The following is a 19,956-nucleotide window of genomic DNA, read 5'->3' as shown; positions in this document are numbered from 1 at the left end:
ATCAGACGCGACACCGCTCTTGCCTAGTACGCGATGAGATAGTGACGATTCTCAGCGGGGTTGAAAAGCATTGCATCACCACTCAAAATTTGTTCAGGTTATGAAACTGTGTAATGCGATCTGACACACACCTTGAAAACGGGTAGTGTGGTCTGATCTACCGGTGAATTCAGGATCATTCGGTGCCGAGTCTGGTAGTTGGGTAGGCCTGACGGTTCGTGTCAGATTTCGTAAGGTCGCGCAAAGAAAACCCCAAGTCCACATAATGACCAGTTAAACGATTTATTCGTTGACGCTCCGTATCTACATATTCTAAGTGAAGTCTCCAACTCCTAACTCTCCGAAACTACAGTTTTACGTCTCTCCGTGCTTCGTCTTTCTCAGTCTCCCGTCTCCTCTTTCTCTCCCACTAGGTATCAATTCTCATCGTTTATATGCTTGTAATTGTATAGTTAATTTCTTTACATCGGCGTTATACAAAGAGGCCGCCATAGTACTCAAGAACAATGGGACGTGACATCATATGACTTCATAAGATCTTTATGCCGGACACGACACAAAAGACTATACCGTGAGATGTATATTGTAACATTTTATTCGTTCCGCAGAATACGTACAACTCCTCAACAATTCATGTTTTATAACATACTATACAGTGCAAGTTCCATAGAAAAAAGGCAACAAATAAACACAATATAACGTAGTCAACAATAATCATGATCATTATGAAAAAGCATAGGAAAACCCAACACCATACTGGGCCAATATGAAAAATAATGTAAACAACCATTTTCAATAGCAATGATATGTTTTAATGACTTTTTCATTAAAAAAGTCAAATGCATATATATAAATATAAACTGTAATTGTAATACAAAATCATCCTTCTTTCAGCATCTGTACATGCTTTAAGTTTGGCGCTGCTCACAAGTGCAATATGTTATAGTGTTGAAGGTTTAGATTGCAGAATGCCAGTAAATGCTCTTCGTGTCAGTAGTGTCATTCGGCCACCTTCGCGTATTTCCGTGCCACAGGCCGGGCAGCACAAAATCTCCCGAGGCAGATGGAGAGGCAGGAATATATGTAACGGTGTGTTGTCACTACTAGACTTAGTTATTGTCGTGTGGAGGATGTGTAAATGAGGTAGGACGTGAGCACTGGTACTGTAGCTGGGAACCAGCTGAAGCCAGCTTGTTGTGGTTTATGTTCGAAAGTAACCCATACTTTTCTGTAATTGCGGTTGCTGTGACGAAAGAGATTGTGACGTTGTGACAGAAGTAACATCAGTTTGAGACCGCCAAAGAGCATCTTACTGCATGCACTGTACGTGTAGATGAATACATTAAATGTTATATTCCTTATATATCAGCCGGTATATGTACAGTATGTGTATAAAAATATTTACAGCTTTTACATATGCATACAATTCCCAACAAAAATCCAACTTACTATGATCCCATTAAAATATACAAAGTTTTAGTCTTAAAAAGAAAACACACTGTAGTTCTGGTATTAGTCCCTCATAACAGCCACATGACTAAGTTTCTTACTATGAAAAAATATATTACCCTATAAATTAACCTGCTAAACTTTTTGCAGGAGATAAAAGCATCACAGTTTTACCAGAACTTGTGCTTTTACACAATGTATATCATGGAGTTTAATTGGTGCTTTAACTTTAAAGGTGATTAAAAGATGGTCATTTTAGATTAAAAGAAGGTCTTTTTAGGATTGGGACCTGTTTGTTGTTGGTATACTTTTAATTTCTTGTTGCACTGGTGTCATATAATAAAAGACACTTATTTGTTAATTAACTTACCACCTGCATGTGACTATAAAAGTTACTGGTAAATGACATTGTAACAGTTTTAAAATTTTATAAATTTTATAAAAGTATTTAAAAATACTGCTGCTTTTGCAATACTGTAATTAGCTGAAAAACAACATGAAGAATGTCATGTTTTGCATCAATTTGGCATCAAAAATCAAAGGCACATTAAGAATTCAAAGACTGCTGCTATCATGAAAGTGCCTAGTTGTAAATACGTGTATCACAAAAAAACGCTCCCCTTTTCACTGAAATATCATGTATGAATACAGTTTCCTTTGGTTATGGACAAAGCTGGCGTTTACCTCAGTATACCATTGTATAGTGCCCAAGCAGGAAGCAGGGAAGTTCTCCCTGACCTGGCCAGAACAGAGCCAGATGTTTCTACTAGTACTCTCTAATATGTACTAGTGAAAATAATGCAAGTGAGCAAAAGTGGCTAAACAACAATACTCCTTAAACCATATTAATCATGGTCAATCAATAAAATAAATAAAGATTAAAAAATAGTAAAATGAAATACTGCCCATCACGTCTTGTTTGTCATTTCACTGGAAGCTCCCCCTGGGGTGCGTCCCCCTTCCCCTGTCTCTTGGTCAGTATATGGAGTCTCCGTCCCTTCAATGGTCATTTGTTCCTCTCCAGTAGCATCTTCACCATCCTCCTCCAACTCCTCTTCTTCCTCCTCAAGTGGAGCCTCCTCTCCTCCTATGCTGCCTCGCTGGCTGTTCTGTGCCTGAGTCTCCAAAATATCCTCCATGAAACTGTGCCTTTTTTTCTGTGCACTATCATTCTGCAGCTTTTTCTTTGGCATCTTCCAGGCGTTCCAGATACGGATTGTCTTATCTCGTGAGCATGACACATACTGAAAAGTTAAAAATTTTTTATATAAAAGGAGTCATATCATTTTGATTGATTTCTTGTAGATTTTTTAAATATTAGAAAATTACAAAGGATTTATCATTTTGTTAATTGTTTTCTTCTGGATATGTATATTTGTACCTCTTTGGCATATTTGCTAAATAAAAGCAATTTCTCCAAATCCTTGCATCTTTTTCTCCACATCGTTACATAGTGAAAAAATTGCTTTAAGACCTGTAGCTCTTGAGTAACTTGTGTTAAAATCTACCTGTATGACTCTCATACAATTCTGATAAGATAAACAATTTTTTGATATACATGTAATATTACTCATTATCTGTAACTGCTAATAAAATCCCTCTACACAACTAAGTACCCCAATTTACCTGATTTCTCTCCCTAATATGTACTATACTCCTCACGGCATCAGTATGTCCCATGTTGGTTTGAACCAGGCGATAGTCTTCTGGATCATAGACCCTACAATTAAGAATGTTTAGCATTAAAACAAAAAAAAAAAATATATCTTGTTAAAGAAAGAAATACATTAATACCACTTTTAAGTAGATAAAATGTAAGTGTCATTCTACCATTACTTAAGGAAAAAGCTTTATCTGCTTTATCTGCCTATTTTGCTTTCTATCAGTCTAAGACTGGGTTCCCATACCTAACAGGAAAGATCCACCTGCAAGGGGTTTCTCGGTAAATTGCTTTCAGCTTAAGCGGCTTAGATGTCTGGCACGTCAACTGAAGCTTCGCATCTGCAGACCCCCCCTTCATATAATCCTGGATCCGCCCCTGTGTGTGTGTGTGTGTGTGTGTGTGTGTGTGTGTGTGTGTGTGTGTGTAGGTTACCTGATGATCTCCTGCACCCCAGCAATAATGCTGCCATTATTGATGTCAATACACAAGGTGGACACTGACCCCTGGGCATTCACCACCTGCTCACACTCATGAAAACCCAGTGCTGTCTGGAAGGAAAATATTTCACAATTTTTGAACATGTTTAAAAAAATAACAATTTGAAGAAGCCACTTTCTGAAGAGTAAAACATTAAAAAATATGGAAGTTTTAACTTAATTGAATAAAAAGTAATGATGCAGTCTGCTTGTTTGTACACGGAAATATGTTAATTTGCTTCATAAATGTACTTGAAACTTCCATGTAAATGCTTTCATATATTCTAGTACCAGTATACTAGTATTATGCCTACAGGTATTTAATTTGTGCAAATTTCTTTTCTGTTTTCCATCTTTTGTATATAAAGCAAAATCTTTTTTTTATGTATATTATAATTACATGTATAACATTTACACAAAAGCTAGTTCACTCATCAAAGTCTTAAGTACCAGTGCATATATATTATCATTCAGCATTATTAGATATCATGTCACTGTGGTACCTTAAACGCCCAGATCTGAACGGTGCCGTCCTCAGACCCTGTCACCCAGGTGCTGTTGACACTGTTCCACCTGACTGCAGTGATCTCCATGTCATGACCTTTCAGTGTGTCCACCAAGGTCATCTCAGAGCCCACAGTTGAGAACTTACGGATGTAAACACTCTTGTCTGAGGAAGCATAGGCAAACTCATTCCTAAAAAGAGAAGTGGCACTGAAGACACACTGACTGTACTTGAAATATTACTATAATATAATAATAATTATACATATAATTGTAAACTGTTTGGTTCGATTAACATAGGTAATGTATATGATGACTACAACACTTATATTACTATATGTATATTTTCTATTTGGATACTTAAATGCTTACATTCATTAAGTGGAAAGTTTGAGATTAAAGAAAATACTATTAGGTAAATATATAAAAGAGAGAGAGAGAGAGAGAGAGAACCTACTCCTTAGGGTTATAGTCCATATCAGTGATTACCCCATCACACGCCAGCTCCGCAAACTCCAGGTCTGAGGACTGTCCTGTGTTACGAAATGTGTCATGAAGTCTGAAACAAATATACAGACATGTTTTTCGAAGTTTTTTCAAATAAGTTTCATCCCAATTGGACATTAGTATAATATAATGTAATAATAAATAATTTTGTGATAAACAATGGCATCTATAAACTAAGCTGAGCATAGAGTGAGCAAGTGAGTCCAGACTCAATTCTTACGGAAACCATGAATTCTGAAATTGTTATATCTTTGAGAATCCTTTATCTACTGTTTTCTTGATTGTAATTCCCATCATAGTGACACATGCGATACCAACACATGCATATACAATAACACTGTATATATGGTTGAATTACATGGACAATATCTGAGAAATCAAAACTTTTTGAAAATGAAAAATACCTCCATAATCTATATACTAGCAACTAACATAGTGCAGTGCATTACATGTATGGTGGTTATAGTACTTACTCTCCATTTTCTAAATCCCATATGATAAGTCTACTGTCCCAGCCACCACTAAGCTGAAACACAACACAAACCATCATGAATACACAAGACAGTATAGGCTTATGAATACTACATGAAGATAATTTATCATAATTTTACGTAAAAACTGGCATGACCCCAAAGATCCTCTCTAAAATATGAGAGTCCCCTGTGATACAGAGTCTGGTTCCCATTGATATTTACAGCAAAGCCACATCTCCTAGATGTTGACCAAATTATAACATCTCACTTACCCTAACCTGTATGAATTTAATCGAGGTCAGACTCTGTGACAAGGACCCTAAGTTTCTTAACACCCAAAGTATGTGTGTGTGTCTACACACACACACACACACACACACACACACACACACACACACACACAGGGCTAGTAGCACAGTTTACCAGATAGCTCCTGTCATAGCCGTGCTCTCTGCCCACTAGAATCATGGAGGTGACACAGGACAAGTGATCAGACAGGACATGGAGAGGGACAAATCCTGCCACTCTGTTGGTTACTGAGTCCTCATCCTGAAAATTACGGAAAATTATCATAACATTTTTGTATTTGAAGTGTAAGTATATGTAACGACACTTTTAGGACTTTGATAAGATATTGAATGAACCATATCTTATACTTCTTTCAAAACCAATAAATGAATAAATAAATATTAAATAAATAAGAAAAAAATAATAATAGAATAACTTACTTAGAATTTCTGATTTGGTCAAAATTATCCAGCTTTATAGCTACTAGTATGTGTAACAAGTATATGGTGTATACACTATTGTTAAGAAATGCTGTTACAACTTCGTCAGAAATGCTGTGGCTCTGAACACAGCCAGAGCAATATACTTACATCTTCTATATATCTTTTGTTGCTGTTTGGCAAGAGCTCTGAATGCTTGTCTAGTAGGATTGCATACTTCTGGACTAGAGGCTGGGAGTCTGTGGTCTCTGGTTTCATCTTCTGCATCAGGTGATCAATAGCCTTCAGGTCAAAGCCCCACACATCTGGAAGCAACAGTTCAGGGAGCATGAATTTGATTGTGCATGTGTGCATGCGTGCATGTGTGTGTGTGTGTGTGTGTGTGTGTATGTGTGTATGTATTTTGGCTTTTGTGTGTGTGTGTGTGTGTGTGTGCGCATGTGTGTGTGAGTAGAAAAAAATTTTTTTAAATGCATATTTAATTTAGTACTTATGAAATCTGACCTGTTGCTTGACCCATATAATACTCACATATATTGCCATCTTCACATGCTGCCACTATGGTATCAGAATACTCATTGAAGATCAACTTCAGAATAGTTGTGTTAGGGTGTTTGTGAACTGAAACCTGAAAAATAAATAATTATAAACAAACAATTTCAATCTTTTTTTAAACATTCACAAAATCCATGGAGTGTTTTCCCAATAAAAAATTGCAATCTTGTTCTGATATTTTACATTTTTAAGATGTTAAAACTGTGTTTAGTCAAATTAATTGTATATAGGAGCTTATAAACAGCAAACATACATGTAATAGTCAAAAACATGCAAATATTTCACAAAATATGTGTTTCACTAATATGACTCAAATGTTCACTTTTGTGAAATAACCCATAAATAAAGAAAATACTACTTTTTGAATAGTTGTCATGCTTACAGGAGGGATGATGGGTTTATTATAAGCATAGTGGGACTTGGTGGCCCTGGCTGCCTGCTGTTTCCGCTTGTTTTCAAGCTGTTGTATGTGCTCCTCTAGCTGTAGCTGCTGCCTGTCCTTGAACATCATATCCTGGGGTTTCTTCTTCTTTTTCTTCTTTCCATCTTCCAAAAGATAGGACTCCTTACTGGAAGGAAATAAACTGATATACAAATGTTCCTGCAGACCAATATTTTATCTTGTTCAGAAAAACACATGGCTGTGGGAACCTGACTACTTTCAGACCTATCTGGGTGAATAACCCAGTGTGTTAATAGCTGGTGAAATCTCTTGATTAAGTGCAAGATTATTACAAGTCGTTGACTTAATAAATTATTCCATCAGCTTACCTGTACATGAAGTGATTGGATTGCATTCTTTCCCATTTGTTGATCACTCCCTCTGAATCTCCACTGAAGATAAGGATTGGCACTTTGCGAGCTAAAAATTGATATTAATTGAATATATTAATTATTTAATCAAATAGAACAATAAAAAATTAAGAAAAAATAAGACTTAAAAGGACCAGAGGGGCTTCAAGTATCACATGTTATTCACAAATAATGGTCATTTACAGAATTAATATAACCAAGAGATACTGTGTGGAAGAAACCTAACCTCATTCTGTCCATATCCAGAAAATGTCCTCAGTTGAAAATCTGATTACAATATGGATATAAATCTTACTCTGAACAACTTTGATTTAAAAATACTACAATACTCAAGTTACATCTTCCACCCCACCCCACCCCAAAAAAAGATTAATTGAAAAATAATAAAATTTAAAACTTAAAAAAAAAATGATAACAAGAATATGCTAAAGAGTAAGTACAATTATATTCAAGAGACCAACACTTACTATATGCCAGAGTTTCTAGAGGAGCTTTACACCGCAGAGCAGTAATACAGCCAGATGTGTTATATTTCCACACCACCAGATGTCTGCGACTTGTAGAGGCTGGAAATATGCAATACAAAATAGACTCAAATAAAGTGGGCATTAAATATACCTATGCTTACTCCGTCATGGTGTTTAAATGCCAAAGTCAAGATGACTGTATGCACTTGGGTTGGGTTGGATGGGGGGAGGGGGGGGGGGGTAGAGATCAGATCTTAAACATACAGGTACATATCAGTAAGTGTATTATTTAAGCAGCATATGACATATGAAGTTCCAACACATTTTGTCAACCAGGATTTCAGTACTTTAGAAATAGCACAGGCATGCTGATACATATCAGAGAGAGGTGACTTTCCAGTGACTCAGGGTACATTCTGTTTACATACTGTATTAGTATATATACTTGTGTACTGTTTCTGTTACACTTTCCAAAAAACTCTAACAACATTTGCTGCACAGATATAACTTTTTTAACAAATTATTATTAACGAATTTCAAATTAGTTCATACATCTTGAAGACAGAATTATTAGATTTTAATGATTTCTCTTAACTCTTACCTACAACCTGCTTTGTTTCTGGAAAATACCTCATGACCTGGAGGGTATATTTTTCTTCTTCTTGATTTTGGAATGTTCCAATGAAGTCTGACACCTGAAATTAAATGCACACACAGTTAATAATACATGTATAGTATATCAACAAATGTTTTTTTAATTCTTACAAGGAAAGGAGGAAGAAAGGATAGATAAAGCAGCTAACCTTATTGTATGCTCACCTCTGAGGCAGAAGGAGGAAGTTAAAGAAAAACTTGCCTTATCCCCAGACTTGGGATCATAGAGACTAGCGTATGAAGTGCCGCCTGCCACCCACACAGTCTTACTCCAGGGGACATAGCAGATGCCTGAGATGGTGGCCAGGAAGTTGGGCAGGATGTGCACAAGGTCACCCTCTGTTGACCAAATTTTGACAGTCTTGTCAAAGGATCCCGTCATAATCCTGTAAAATTTATGAAGAAAAATCGTCTTCATTTTGAAAAACAAAAAACAAAGAAAAAAAAACAAATAAATAAATATTTCAAAATAAGTTCAGGTAAATTAAAATTTGATAGATCATTTTTGACAAAAAAATATAAATAACCATTATGCTCTTAGTGCAGCTATTAATTTATAAGTATCTTGTGTCATGAGTTTTTCATATTTGAAAATATCAAAATGGAATTCTTCATTTTCTGTACTGTAACAGTAGAAAATTAAGATTTATTCTTTTTCTCACTCATCAAGAGAGACACAATCACCTCCTTACCATGTGTTATTCTCATTATCTTTCGCCAATATCAAACATGAGATTCCAGCATCATGAGCTCTGTTTCGCCTGCAAGAATAAAGTATGAAACAAATACAATGCATTTCAAAACATTTACATGTACCAAAACCTAAAAGTAACTTTTAAACAGATTTTTCAATGTTAATTTTGGCACTTTGTCCAAGATATAAAAAATGGACAAGGTTATACTTACACCCCGAGTTACAGAGATAAGTGAATACCATCACTATCAAAATATATGTATCATAGACTAGTACTAGTACATGTGCAGTAGCAATTGGAAATATCAAAGCCATGCTAACAAAAGAGGGAAATTTCCAGTTAATCTGCAACTCAGGGTTACTGGAAACAGTAGAAGCATGCTGATAATAAAGGTAAGTTTGCAGTGACCTGTGAAACTCAGAGTGGATTAATTTTCATACAGTATAACACCCCATTCTCATAGATTAGATCGACCTACATTGGATCGACCTAACTCCCTGGGGGTTCACGCTAAATAGCTGTCAGCCGGGCGGACACGAAAGTTAATTACCCCTTAAAGCTTGTAGTAGGCGGGGACGGACACTTAAGGGGGATTATCTGACAGTAATCTAGTGAGACTCCCCGCGGTGATAGATCGATCTAAAAGTTGTGAGAACAGAGCCTAAATGTAACAGGCACCTGGACTCTGAGCAACTTACACAAATACAGGCTTCAGGACATGTTCTCCTGTGTAAGAAGACACGGAGCCTTCATATGCTATCAACTTTTGGTCATATCTGGAGAAAAGAATGTAAAATATAAAGTAATGTTCTCAGTCATCTTGTAGTTGTAAATTCAATAAATGTATTGTACGACTAGTATTACATATGCCTTATGACAAATAAATCAATCACTAGTAATTGAAAACTACTACCTTGCAAAGTCTTATCCCAAAAGGCATATCTGACCAGAAAAGAGTTCCAACTACATGTTCCTGTGCTATCTTGGCCTTACAGCTGCACTGCTCAGACAAACAATTTGTAATATCTTAAAAAAAAAAAAAAAAATAGAACTAACCCTCCTGAGTAGATCCTGGACTCATGGCAGACCAAACTGCGTACAATGTCCTCATGATAAACCTGATTGCGTGAAGCTTCTGACTTACTACCTCCATCTTTTCCACGTCCTGTCTCCTTGGAGTCTCTACTTGGTGTAATGTATGCTACACGCGGGTTGACCACATGACCACATTCTTGCTCTACAATGATCAGTGTCAGTAATCAACAACTACATGTATGTCCTGCACAACAACACTACTGTATGTTGAACAATTTTGTGTAATATTTCAGGATAAATGGCTCTACCATGCAATGCAGATGTTAATGTAACATTACATAAAAAAGGTCAGTTATTATTTTTCTATCATTATTATTCATCCCTTTATAGCAAATTGTCTTTAATCCATTTCCTTAAATTATAATATTCCATCATTGCCATCTCAAAGGTGGTTGCTTCTAAACAAAAATTATAATTATCAGAAAACAGACTGGAAGAAATTTTAAAGAAAAAGGTGCTATACATTTTATAGTAATTATATGGACAAATATTATGCATAGTATGGTATTTATACATGTTGTATGGTGATTGTAAAGAAAATTTTACTATATATTGTGTTAGCATATAATGTTAGCATATCTTATGTCGTGATAATTCAGAAACTATGCCCATAAATTGTACAGTGCTAATGAAGAAAGTTTTCTGATATAGTTTGTAGTGATAATAAAGGAAAATGATAATAAAGCAAGTGAAGTGATAACACTACTTACCTTCATCAAGGCTGTAGACTCTAATGCCTCTGTTTACACCACAAACAAGCTGTTTGTTCTTTGTGTTCAGGGAGAAACAATATATAGGCTGACCAATCTGAAAGGTGAAGAAAGTATCCCATGCACAAGAGGGATGAATCTTTCAAGAAGACAAATCTTTTAAAAAGACATATTTAGCTCTTTCATAATGCTGAACAATTAATAAACTAATAACTTCCTAACTGACTGCAATCTTTCAAGGAACATTTGTCAGATTGTAATTGTAACTTATAAGGCCACCCCATCCCTCTTTACACGAAAATACAAACACACACACTCACACACGCTCTCTCTCTCACACACATACACACACAATCAAGCACACACACACACACAAACACACACAAGCTCTCTCTCTCTCTCTCACACACAAACATGCAGGCACACAAACACACACACATGCACATGTACACAAATGCAGACAGTCGCACTTTTGGCTGGAATTTATATAACTATGGGTAAATATGTTTACGTACATCAATCCTGTCATAGACTCCTCCCCCTGGTCCCCAGGCAACAATAGTGCCATCATTGGCTGCTGATAGCATCAGCTTTGGGTCATTCCTGAAAGAATAATTATAATAATTAACACATGGTAGAGTAACTTGTAGACTGAAAACATTTCAATAAGGTTAATATGATCTCTATGGGTCTACGTTTGGCTTTGAATGAGATGTAATTCACAAATACAAACTATAGCACTCTGTTTATTATAACAGTCACTACAATGCATTACATTTGTATGAGTATTCAGTAATGAAAACAATCAACAAAAGAATAAAATAAAATATATCTCATTATACTGTATGAAACTTTGTACTAAACAAGTACTTGTTGATAAAATAGGATAAAATAAATAAATAAGTAATTAATAAATAAATTACATATCTCCTTTGCATACTTGTACTGTACTCAGTACATGTACCTGTACATGCACCATTACAGACTTTATATGGTCTACTATATGAGTACTCATAAATGTACTTACCACCACAAAAAATCTGTGATCCAGCCTTTATGTTCAAATGCTGTCTGTATCAGCTTTCCACTCTCTGCCTCCCACATCTTGATTACACCATCTAAGATGGCGAAGAAAGAAAAGAAACAGCATAAAATCAGTTTAAACCATTTAAAACACAAGTGTGCAAAGATGTTTCTGTAGACATGTTTTGCTCTGGACCAAGTCTAAAATAAACAGCAAAGAAACTCACACGCACACATGTCCATACACACAAACACACACAAACAGAGAGAGAGAGAGAGAGAGAGAGAGATCCAAGCATTTGATTACTAGAACACTATTACAGTACTAGTACAGTACCTCGAAAATTGTTTACAAAATTTTCAGGGAAAAGATAGCATATACTTGCCATACAAGCTGAACAAACTTCAGTTCAGTATGTTAGTTTCTTCTTTATCTTAGTATTTCCTTACTTTCTAATTTAAATTTCTTATATTATATTTGTACCCACCTTCGCATCCCATAAGTAATTCTCTCCGAACTGGATTGTAACCTAGGGCAGTTATAGTCCTTGTGTGCGTTTCCCGCACCGAATACAGTTTTTCCATAGCCATCTTTTGGGATTCCTAGTGAGAAAACCTAACAAACTATAATAAAAAAATAACTAAGGCCGAAGATCCATTGATCACACCTGCTACCGCCATCTTGTTTATGGCAACGCTGGCGCATGCGCATTATACTTGGTAGTAAAACATGATCCCATTAAATATCTGAAATCAAACTTTATTGAAAAAATTAAATTAAAAACTTACCTTAATAGTATATACATGGCTTTCTGTTGCGTTAGATATAATAACCTTTCCTAAAATATTTTTCTATAATACCTTTGGAGTGGCTTGTATTGATTGCCGTGACACCTTGTGGTCAACAAGATAATAACGTTGCGATTAATCAAGTTTTTTTTTTTTTTTTTTTTTTGGGGGGGGGGTCTGTTTATAATAATCAGAAACGTACCGTATGTTGCATAAAATCATTAACCTTGTTATCAAAGCGATAACAAGTAAAGCTTTGACAAATTTATTGTTTTGTTAGTCCAAGGTAAGGCGGACAGATAAGCCAGTTACTCTGGTATTTTTAATTTGTTAAGCTGCCCGTGAACTTTTTCACACCTTTCAAGATTGACAAGATAGGCCTTTGTTAATCGGTATCAAGGAAAGCCAATTTATTTATCGGTAACGTATGTATCATTTTAACGTAACAAAGAAGAATGAGCGACGTTATAACAAGCGTGCGCACATACTGTATACAACGTCGCACGCAACCACAGAGTCGCGACAACAGAGAACAAACAATGAAATCAGAAAACAATACCGGTTTGTGGGTGCTGAATATATATATATGTCTATGTCCTTTAGATCTATACGGTGAATTAACATACCTGTACGTTACCATGAAGCGAGAAAATATTTATTTATTTATTCATTCTATTTTCATTGGTTGCCTTTCGTTTTGTGGGCCAACACTTATGTCTTAATGTTTCATTAAAATAAAAGAAAACGAGACAGATAAGATTTCTTGCCTTCAACTATCTGTAAAAATTGTTTATATGATACATTACGTTACCGTATGATATTCCCCGAAGAAGGCCCAGGGGCCGAAAGCTCAGATTGTATTTTACAACTTCAATGTAGATCTTCAAAGGTGCATCAATATATATACTTCTATTTTCCTTAAGATCTATAGGGTGAATTAACATGAATCCTCAACGATACATACGTTACCATGAAGCGTGTAAATATTTATTTATTTATTTTCATTGGTTGCCTTTCGTTTTGTGGGCCAACACTTATGTCTTAATGTTTCATTAAAATAAAAGAAAACGAGACAGATAAGATTTCTTGCCTTCAACTATCTGTGAAAAGTGTTCATATGATACATACGTTACCGATACATACGTGACCAAAAATATGAAGGTGTTGTTTTCTATATTCATTGATTGTTCTTTGTTGTCACGACTTTGTGAGTAGGTACGTGCGACGTTGTATATGTGCGCACGCATGTTTTTACGGCGCTCATTCTTCTTTGTTACGTTAAAATGATACATACGTTACCGAGACATACGTTACCATAGAAGTATATATATTGATGCATCTTTGAAGATCTACATACGTTACCGATACATACCGAGACATAAGTGTTGGCCCACAAAACGAGAGGCAACCAAAGAAAATAGAATAAATAAATAATTACACGCTTCATGGTAACGTATGTATCGGTAACGTATGTATCATTTTAACGTAACAAAGAAGAATGAGCGACGTAATAACAAGCGTGCGTAAAATTGATTTGCATTGTTACAGTGACCCACCGGCGCAGGGGCGGACGGAAGCCGTCTTCTGAGTCTTTTGGAAGACGATCAAAATTTTCCAAGTTTACATTGACTGTCATCTAATTTTTTTCTGTCGAAAGTTGGTCAAAAGTAGAGGATGGTTCAACAAAGATAATTTGGAAGACTGTTAGAAAATGCCTCTCATGGGTCAAAATAGCTTTTCCGCGTCTCTTATATGTAAATTAAATAACTATATAAAAGTGCAACAAAATTAAGCACATTTAGAGCAAAAAAATTCCTTTTCGTTGTTTTGTTCACCACTCCACGTGCTTCTGCTTTTAAGCTGCGTCTCCGTTTATCGCCAATTTAACCGGTTTTTAAATGTTTGGTGTAACGTTGAAAACAAGAGTGGCGTGTTAATCTGTTAAACTGATTGCATTTACCGAGAGGCCCAGCGGACTTACATGGACAAATTTGACTTCGTAATTTTGTCCATGTATAGAATGAATCAAAGCTCAAAGATTGAACTGATTACAGACTAAAGAAATAAATAGTGTACGCCATATATTATTAACAAAATTTTATTACTCTTAATTCATGCACCAATATATTTGAAGATCTAGCATCCCTGCAAGGCGCCAGTAATGCCACAATAAGTACATGTACATGTACATCTATCACTGCGGTGTTTATAGCCTGCGTAACGTTCTATACCAACCCTTTACGTACTGACGATTTCTACCACATACAACATTAACGAAACGCACCGCCGGCATATAGAATAATAACCTAACTCTATACAATTAAAACTTAATCTTCATGGTCAACTGTCCACATAAATATTTTCAGTAATGCAACCATTAAATCTGCACATTTTTCACCTATAATATCAGTCCTCCGCTATGAACCACACTTTAAAATCAATGCACAACCTGGGAGGAGTATAAGGCCGCGTTCACAACCAGTTGACTGTGGAATAACTAGTCCACGGATCAAATATGGCGCGCACTTGACAATGGATTCCCGCTTCCGTCACGCGCCGTGGTTGTGAACGCGGCCTAATCGTTGCTTTCTAGAAAACGATAATGCCATGTGACCATCCTTACGAGGAACAACACGTGCATAAAGAACTTAAATAAAAATAATAATTTGACATAACGCATTTCATTAAATTTTGGTTAAAATATTGAATATGTCACAAAAAAATAAAAAAAATAAAATTAGATAAAATAAAATAAATAAATACGGCTGAATAGAAGCCGTCTTATCACATTGCTTCAAGTTTGTTGGTACCTGTAGAAAACTTCCATAAAGAAAATAATTGTTGAAAATTTTAAGTGTACTACATGTAGTTATTCTTTGACCATTGCCTTAACAATTCATGTATTTAAAAAAAAAGCCTCTTACATTAGGTAACAATACCTTGTTTGACATGAATATTTAGTTGTACTATACTATGTGATAACAACTAATATCAATTACTTTATAAACTGGCACGTTTTCTTTTTTACTCTTTGTTATCAATACTCAAACTGATTTCAGATAAAACAAATACTCTCTTGTACAATAATACAATATAGATATTATAAATATTCTCTTATACAATAACACAATATAGATATTATAAATATTCTCTTATACAATAACACAATATAGATATTATAAATATTCTCTTAATTTTGAAAGCAATAACTCGTTTGTTATAATTTCAGATTTGACTTTTATCAGTCAAAATTTATAAACTAACACATTTTCTCATTTACGCTTTCATGAAAATACTCAAACTGATTTTTGGTATTATATAATGAATTTCCCTCTAATCTTTGACATTAATACCTTGTTTGGCCTATATATTTCTAATTTTAATGCATTTTGTGGTAATAACTTATTCCTATAACTTATAATCCATAAATTCACATTTTCTTATTTCACTTTCTGTTCTTGACACGTGTACTCAATCTCATTGTAGATATAATAAATATTCTCTTATCTTTGATGACAATACATTGTTTGGTCTAAATATTTCAAATTTCAATACATTTTGTGGTTACCACTAATTCCAAAACTTTATAATTTGTAAACTAGCATATTTTCTTATCTGCTTTAAGCTTTAATTACTCAATATGCTAATTTTTTGTGCCTATACACGAGCTGGAGAATTTCAACTAGTTTCTCTCTTTATTTTAAGTTGAAAACATAAGTTTATATTTGTTTCAACTCTCATTTTCTTACCAAATTTAATTCTAATTAAAAAAAATATTTTGCTCATCTTTTCTCTTGGCATACCTACAATATTGTTTTGTTTCTATTCTAAACGATTTTGCCAAGGGTCAAAATAAACATAGCACCTTCCATTAAATACAATATAATTCTTTTCTCAACAGATCCTTTCTTAAAATACACTGTGTTATATCAGGATCTTAATTATTATCTTTTAAATTCAAAATTCTCAAAAATAATTTAATTTTTGCAGCCATTATTTGAACATCCCTATTTTCTTATTCCTTTCAGATTAACTAATACATGAAATAACATATCGCTTTTTATTTAACATGGCTTCAGGGTGTTCCAATAGTACCATTAATTTTATCAATCTTAGACTATATTCCAGTAACTATCTACCTAGTGAATATATCAAGAAATTCAAAGGTGGTAATCAAATTACTTTATACTCTCAAAAATTTAGATTAAGAGACTGATGGTGAATAAGTTTAAAAAAATGTTTTATTCTTTACCTTTAATCAAGAAGCTTTTTGAATTTTGAACTATATACATTTTTTCCAGCAAATTCCATAACTCATATTTAAAACCTCATTGAACCTTCATCTACATAATTTTTATCAAATTCCATAACTACACCATGGAACCTTTTTGAACTTTGAACTACATAGTTTCCATAAAATTACAAAATTAAAAACTTCTGTGAATCTTGCACGGATATTGTTTGTTTCTGTTTGATCTTCATTGGGCTTCTATAATGGGTTTTCAAAGCCCTATACCTAATCTTTTTATCTGTACAGGTGTAAGTTGTTCTTGTACATCATAGACCTCCAAAGAAGCCCATCTCATTCCATTCTTTTATCTCCTACGGCTTCCGCTACTGCACTCTTAATTGTATCAGACATTTCAGCCAGTTGTACAATGTACAGGTATTTGTTGCTGTACATGATGCTGTGGATGTTATGGCTGATTTCATCTAGACTTCTGTTTGCTACTTTGCAGTGAGTTCTTTTTGCTTCATCTCCCTGTCCATTTGTGTCTTGAAGGGACAGTGAGGAAGTGACTGCTGATGTCGCCCTTCGCTTTGTGTCTTTATTCTCCACAGTTGTCGGAGTTAAAAAAGTTAAGAAAAGTCAACTTATAAGGCCAATTGCAGGTTTATATCCACCCTCTTATAAGTCTTCAGTTTTCTGATGTTCATGAGAATTGCTATAATTGCTTCCTCTTGAGCGTGTTGTGAGTCTTTTTCAAAGCCCTAAAATGCTTCTCTTTATTTGAAAGTTGTTCATGTACTTTATGGATCTCCAAAGAAGCAGATTGCATTTTTCTTGAAGTTCCAGTCTTATATCTCCTAGGGCTTCTGTTCACAGTCTTTATTGTGTTAGACATTTCAGCCAGTTGTGTTTGTTACTCTACATAACATTTTCTTGATGTTGTACTGTAGATGTTATGGCTTACTGGTACATGTATTTCAGCCAGACAGCTATTTGCTAATTTGCAGGGAGTTCTTTTTGCTTTATCTCCCTGTCCATTTGTGGCTTAGTGGAACTAAAAGGACATGGCTGTTGACGTTGCCCTTGTCTTTGTGTTATTACTCCCCATAGTTGACAGTAGTAAAATAGTTCAGATAAGTCAACTTTCAAGGCCAATTGCTGGTTTATCAGCTCTATACTAATTCTTCAGTGACTTGTCATGTTCACAAGCACATACAATCTTAGCTGATGACAGTGTGCTTTGTAGTGAAAAACTGCACAAAAACTACTATATTCGAGACAATCAAACTTGCCTCTATGGCCTTGCTTGCTTTGAAGTACATAATTTTCATCATATGTCATAAATACAAAGTAGAACCTATTTGAACCTTGAATTACATAATTTTCATCAAATCCCGTAACTACAATTTAGAACCACACTGAACTACATAATTTTGAATAAATTCCAAAACTACAATTTAGCACGTACACCACTGGACCTTAAACTAAATAATAACTTTCATCAATTCAAATTCCATAACTTTACAATTTTAATTTAAATTAATTTTAAAAGCACAACAAATAATAATTTATATGTGAAAATCCATATAATAGTGATTCTATAAATGACTTTTCCATTCTGATGAAATAATTTTATCCAAAATAGAAAAGCTAATTTCCATGTGTGACAAAATAATTGCAGCACAGCTGCCAAATTTTTATACAAAATCCAAATTTATACAATAATTTAATAATCAGAAGGCAATAAAATAAAAAATAAGTCTGTTGGAAGAGAGAGCTCAGCGTTTGCGGAGAACTCTTGGCCCTACTCTGGGGCGACTGGCCTTGTTCATGGCACACCCATTTACCACTGCATCCTGCATGCTCGCTGGTGGATTCTTGGTGGCCTGCCTCAGAGCTTCGATACTCTGCTTGATGTCAATCCTGGGGCGTACTCTCCTGCTGGTCAAGTGCAAAGTGGACCCTGGCTTTGGTGTGGGGGGTGGAGCAGGAGTGAACTTGGGACTGAAATCAAAAGAACACACTTGAAAAAAAAGCTCCTTTTAAAGCTCATGAAGAAAAATACATTTTTTTTTTTTTACATTTTACCAGATGTTTTATCACCATAAGAAGTAGATTTTTAATTTTTTACAAATGAATAAATGGACACATTTATCTTTTGTTTGTTTTATCACACTTATAAGTTTGTGGTTTTACCAACTTTTATTCAAGAAATGGCAAACTTAAAGGTGGAAATAACAACTACTTTCCTTCCTACAAACATAAATATATTTCTTATATTTAAATAATGTATTACGAAATGATGGCGTTCATCTCCAGTTCAAGGCTTGCTCCTTTGACAAGTGGTTTCACAGTTGGACTAATACTGGTGCCACTCAGTGTGATGAGAGGGCGGGCCATGCTGGCCCGGCGGAGTGGGGCCTTCTGAGGAGCAACGCTAGGTTTACAGGTTGTAGGCCTGTGTGGAACATGGGGCACTGGGGCCTTCAATGACAGTAACAATAATAACAATATCTGTGATAATAACAATAATAGTGACAGTAACAATATAATAATAACTGTGACAATAACAATAAAAGTGATGACAATTAACAATAAGAAATTTAAATGAAGGTTATTAAATATCTAGTAGGGATAACATATGCCAAAATTTGTGGTAAAGCTCTTTCTGGGCTGAGGGTTTGCTAACAGACGATCGCTTTCACAGACTCGTTTTCGAACAATTGTATACACACACTACCTCATTCTTCACCACTAATATTGCAGATAACACTTCAAAATTTATGAAAAATCATCAATGTTTTTTTTTCCTTTTTTTTTTTAGAGACATATCTAAAATCAATTAATTAATCTTATAGCATAATATGCATTAACACGTGTAATTTAACATACTACATATGTAAACATATATAATTGTATATCCTTATATATTGTGTAAATAATGTAGTCTAGAGAGCCTGCAAATGTATTCATATCATCTAGTGCTCAATAAACTTATTATTATTATTATTAAAAGAAAGTTAAGAAACCTTCAAAAGACAGAAATCCCAAAAACAGTCTCTAAAACATACTTTAAAAGCAATCCTGGACTCCCTGGGAGTCAAGTCAAGAAGCCCTGCCTTGT

General features: G+C 34.8%; 1 protein-coding gene across 1 annotated transcript; it reads right to left on the bottom strand.

Moving 5' to 3' along the window:
- Window positions 1-572: 572 nt before the first annotated feature.
- On the bottom strand, window positions 573-12,514 carry LOC106180212 (uncharacterized). The gene is made up of 21 exons (XM_087011753.1): window positions 12,301-12,514; window positions 11,817-11,907; window positions 11,305-11,392; window positions 10,790-10,886; window positions 10,041-10,221; window positions 9,683-9,760; window positions 8,982-9,050; window positions 8,492-8,675; window positions 8,237-8,330; window positions 7,636-7,734; window positions 7,127-7,217; window positions 6,738-6,924; window positions 6,332-6,428; window positions 5,951-6,105; window positions 5,496-5,621; window positions 5,073-5,125; window positions 4,550-4,651; window positions 4,101-4,284; window positions 3,545-3,660; window positions 3,076-3,169; window positions 573-2,693 (listed from the first exon to the last, which is right to left on the bottom strand). Exons 1-21 carry the CDS (start codon window positions 12,401-12,403, stop codon window positions 2,358-2,360), a joined length of 2,625 nt encoding a protein of 874 aa, XP_086867879.1. The 5' UTR covers window positions 12,404-12,514; the 3' UTR covers window positions 573-2,357.
- Window positions 12,515-19,956: the final 7,442 nt, after the last annotated feature.

The sequence above is a fragment of the Lingula anatina genome, chromosome 4, assembly GCF_051362555.1.
Source record: "Lingula anatina isolate TDL-2025a chromosome 4, LinAna3.0, whole genome shotgun sequence".
Lineage (NCBI taxonomy): Eukaryota > Metazoa > Brachiopoda > Lingulata > Lingulida > Lingulidae > Lingula > Lingula anatina.
The sequence above is the reverse complement of the archived record's forward strand: the minus strand, read 5'-3'. Positions and strand labels throughout refer to the sequence as shown.

What these genes read in the sequence shown, in the direction of transcription:
- LOC106180212 (XM_087011753.1), bottom strand. Translation starts at nt 12,403, where the DNA reads ATGGCTATGGAAAAACTGTATTCGGTGCGGGAAACGCACACAAGGACT. An exon ending in ATTACTTATGGGATGCGAAG is followed by an intron (nt 11,908 to 12,300) that starts GTGGGTACAAAT and finishes TCGCCATCTTAG; the next exon opens with ATGGTGTAATCAAGATGTGG. An exon ending in ATGGACTATAACCCTAAGGA is followed by an intron (nt 4,285 to 4,549) that starts GTAGGTTCTCTC and finishes TTCTCTTTTTAG; the next exon opens with GAATGAGTTTGCCTATGCTT.